The 4,017-nt window shown below is 52.6% G+C and overlaps 1 protein-coding gene across 1 annotated transcript; it reads right to left on the bottom strand.

Annotated features, from left to right (window-relative positions):
* Positions 1-2,667: 2,667 nt before the first annotated feature.
* LOC122153048 (olfactory receptor 14J1-like) lies at positions 2,668-3,507 on the bottom strand (the record flags this gene model as incomplete). Its single annotated transcript, XM_042789169.1, has 1 exon — positions 2,668-3,507. A coding segment is annotated over one exon (840 nt), but the record flags the coding sequence as incomplete, so codon positions are not given.
* Between the last annotated feature and the right edge of the window lie 510 nt (positions 3,508-4,017).

Here is a 4,017-nt window from a genome sequence, read left to right as displayed (position 1 = left end):
CTGTCTGCACTGCTGTGAGGTTGCGCTCTGTCCTATTTTTCCATGGACAAAGGAAAAAAACACTGACCACATGAGCAGAAACACTTGCTCCTTACAGTACATGGATGACATTTTAGTAGATACTGAAAAAAGTCGACCTGTATTCAGCTAACCATGAACTCTTAAAATTTTTGGGAATTATGGCTATAAGATGTTGTCCTGGGTTGAGTGAGTGGTGGAGTTTTTGTGGCAGGGAGGGGGCTATCGGGGCGGCCCCCTGTGAGAAGCTTCTCGAAGCTCCCCCAGCTCCACGTCAGCTCCACTTCTGTTTGGGAAATTGAGCCAATCGGCTGCACCTCTGCGATAACGTATTTAAGAAGGGACGTGGTGACGGGCAGTTGGACTTGTGAGGAGGAGTTGCTGCAGCTGCATGAACACCAAGGTCAGTGGAGGAACGGAGGAAGAAAGGAGGGGGAGGTTGTGCCGGAGCAGAGACCCTCCTGTATCCTGTGGTGAGACGGCAGGGCGGCCCCCCCCTGACACCCATGAAGATCTACGGTGGAGCAGACATTGATTTACAGCCTGTTGTTCCTGCTCAGCTGATCAAGGTTCTGTGCCCGAAGAAGGCCGGGGTCTCATGGAAAAAGGTAGCCCCGCTGCTGTAATTCAGTGCTGGGAGGATTGCAGCATGCGGGGAGTCCCACGCCGGAGCAGCTCGGGAAGGGCTGCAGCCGTGGGAGGGAATCCAGTCGGAGGAAGTTAGTGACCCATGACGGAGCAGTGTGGGGAACGCTGCGGCCGGGGAGGGAATTCAAGTCAGAGAAAGTTTGTGGAGGACAGTCTCCTGTGAGAGGGGGACCACGATATGGAGCAGGGGGTAACAAGTTTTGGACACTCCCCTCACCGAAGATGAAGGAAGTGGCAGCACTGACTGCACCCCCCCATTCCCTGCCCCTGCGCCACTGGGGGAGGATGTAGAGATATCGGGAGCAGAGCTGAGCCCGGGAAGAAGGGAGGGGGGGGGGGAAGGTGTTCTCGAGATGTGGCAATGCTTCTCACTGTCCTACTCTGTTATGTGTTGTTAGTGTCTGTAATAAATGTATGTTCTTTTTTTTCTTTCCCCTAACGAGTCTGCCTTTTGCTCGTGATCATGAAAGGGGGATTTTTCCCCATCCCAGTCCTATCTCAAACCCCAAGCCTGGCTCTCTGTCCCTTCTCATTGCCGGAGGGGAAGGGAGAGAGAGTGCTGCATTGTGGTTGGCTGTCAATCATGCCTAAACCACGACAAACTGTGCAGGAAGACACAGTCCATGTGGGCTACGAAAATGGAAAACCAGGGCAAAATGCCAACTTGGGAAGGCCATGTGTGTCGGAACAAAGAGGAAAAGACTCAAAGGGGATGCCCAGGAAGAACCACATGAAGGAGGAGAAACAGACAATGGGCCTGTGAAATGCAAACTGCTTTTTGAGGTGTGACACCAAAAATTCAGGTGGTGGTGGGGACATCCAATTCCCCATGCTTGTGAGGGATCTCACAGCTACCTGTAAGACCATTGTGGCGGGCAGGTCAGTGCTACATGTTTTGTCTTGTTCTTCGGCTGACGACCTGATCAAAAAGCTCTGTCTGACTGAGCCAGGGGAGAAGTCAGGAGTGGGCTGGGACTTGGGCACTCACCCTACAGCTCCAACACTTCTGAAGGGCACAGCAGCCCCAGGGAGCATCCCAGATAGGGACAGAAGCCTCCTCAGTGTTCCCACTACTTGAGCTGGTCCAAAGGGCGTAAGGAAACAGAGGCCAGGCACTCTCTGTCTGTCCTGCATTCATGCTGCAAGTGATCCCCAGGCCTGGCTGCCTTTGTTCCCCTTCTGCCTTTCCACCAGCCCTGCTGCCCAGGACAGCAGGAGACCCCCTGCCCTGGGGCTCCTCGAGCAGCTTCCACATTTCTCCAGTCTCCTTTCCCCGTGCCTGCTGCATTTTCACTGGCTCCCACCAAAATGCAGGGTCATGGCTTATGGGTGTCTGGATTTAGTGCTTTACTCTGGGTGATCCTCACCTTTGAGGGGTGTCTCATCTCCTGATTGTCCATTCACTGCCCACCCCAGGGCACACAGAGAGTTTCTTCTTTCCTGACCCCTCCAGACTCCTTTCCACAGGGAACACTACATGCCATCAGCCCTGCTATACATGTGTCTACCTAAGAGGTAATGGAGAGCTCCTGCAGCTGTACACACCCCTGGAACCAGGAATAGTCTTTGAAAGCACCACCTGGTGTCCAATAGATCACACAGTTGCCACAAATTTATCACCCCAAAGCAGGAAGTAAATATTGAGAAAAGACATTTTTAAAAGTCCAATTCCTTGGGTTTATTCGTGGCAGCAGCTTTGTTAGGACAGCCCAGCCTTCAGGCACTGCACGGAGACCCTTTTATTGCTGAGATGCTCTCAGGGAGGCCGGATCTGGTAGAGTGTTCAAGGCATTTGTGAAAGGGTCAGACACAACAGATGAAGCCTCTAGAGAAGTGGAATGAAGCCAAGCAGTTACCTCTTATGACAAGTAAACAAGGGAAAAATAAATCAGAGTCTGGCCTAATCCAAGTTGCAAGTACTGCAGAATAGAGGCAGGTTAATGCTGGTGGAACAAGGTGCGTTGGATCAATTCCTTCACGCATCCTTGAGCTCCCTGTTCTTCATGCTGTATATAAAGGGTTCAAAACTGGAGGTACCACTGAGTACAGAACAGCCACCACCAGATCCAGGGATGGGGAAGAGATGGCGGGGGGCTTCAGGTAGGCAAAAAATGCAGTGCTGATGAACAGGGAGACCACAGCCAGGTGAGGGAGGCACGTGGAGAAGGCCTTGTGCCGTCCCTGCTCAGAGGAGATCCTCAGCACGTCCCTGAAGATCTGCACATAGGACAGCACAATGAAAACAAAACAAGCAAAGGATAAAAATGCAGTAAACAAAAGGAGTCCAACTTCCCTGAGATAGCTTGAGTCAGAGCAGGAGAGCTTGAGGATCTGGGGGATTTCACAGAAGAACTGGTCCACCACATTGCCATGGCAGAGTGGTAGGGAAAATGTGTTGGCAGTGTGCAGCAGAGCATTGAGGAATCCACTGCCCCAGGCAGCTGCTGCCATGTGGACACAAGCTCTGCTGCCCAGGAGGGTCCCGTAGTGCAGGGGTTGGCAGATGGCAATGTAGCGGTCATAGGCCATGATGGTGAGAAGGGAATATTCTGCTCCAAGGAAAAATACAAAGAGAAAGACCTGGGCAGCACATGCCAAGAATGAGATGACCCTGGTATCCTGGAGCAAATTGGCCATGGAATTGGGGAGAGTGGTGGAGATGGAGCCCAGGTCGAGGAGGGAGAGGTTGAGGAGGAAGAAGTACATGGGGGTGTGGAGGTGGTGGTCGCAGGCGATGGTGGTGATGATGAGGCCGTTGCCCAGGAGGGCAGCCAGGTAGATGCCCAGGAAGAGCCAGAAGTGCAGGAGCTGCAGCTCCCGTCTGTCTGCAAATGCCAGGAGGAGGAACTGGGTGATGGAGCTGCTGTTGGACATGGTCTCCATATGAACCTGGGTGCCTGTACCAGAGGGAAAAGACAGTGACAAGTGAGGACAGACTTCTCTGTGAAAAACCAAAGAATCCCTCAAATAGTCATGCCCCTTAGACACACTACCCCTCACTTTTTTCCTGCTTCTTAGGACCTTCGTGGACATCCCTGGATATTACTCTGGTTTGTGCTGGCTGGGGGTGCTGTGAAGAGCAGGGCCTGTGGGCTCCCAGATGTTTTGGACAAGCTCTAGGCCAGGATCTGCCTGGGAGCAGGGGGCACGTAGGGGCCAGGTCTCACAGATTTTCTCAGGTGAATTTCCTCTGAACATTAAAGGGCTTGACAAAATCTACAGCCCCAATTCCAAGGAAACTTGACTGCATCAAGGAGTTTCAGGCTTTTGTTTCTGTTTTTTCTTTCAGAAAGCTCTTCCCTACCACCCCACTGCCCCCCCCAGCCTCATCTCCTCTGGGGACTCTTCTGT

This window comes from Tyto alba, unplaced genomic scaffold, assembly GCF_018691265.1.
Source record: "Tyto alba isolate M040663 unplaced genomic scaffold, T.alba_DEE_v4.0 Super-Scaffold_15, whole genome shotgun sequence".
Taxonomy (NCBI): domain Eukaryota; kingdom Metazoa; phylum Chordata; class Aves; order Strigiformes; family Tytonidae; genus Tyto; species Tyto alba.
Note: the sequence above shows the minus strand (reverse complement) of the source record. Positions and strands in the feature narration are given on the sequence as shown.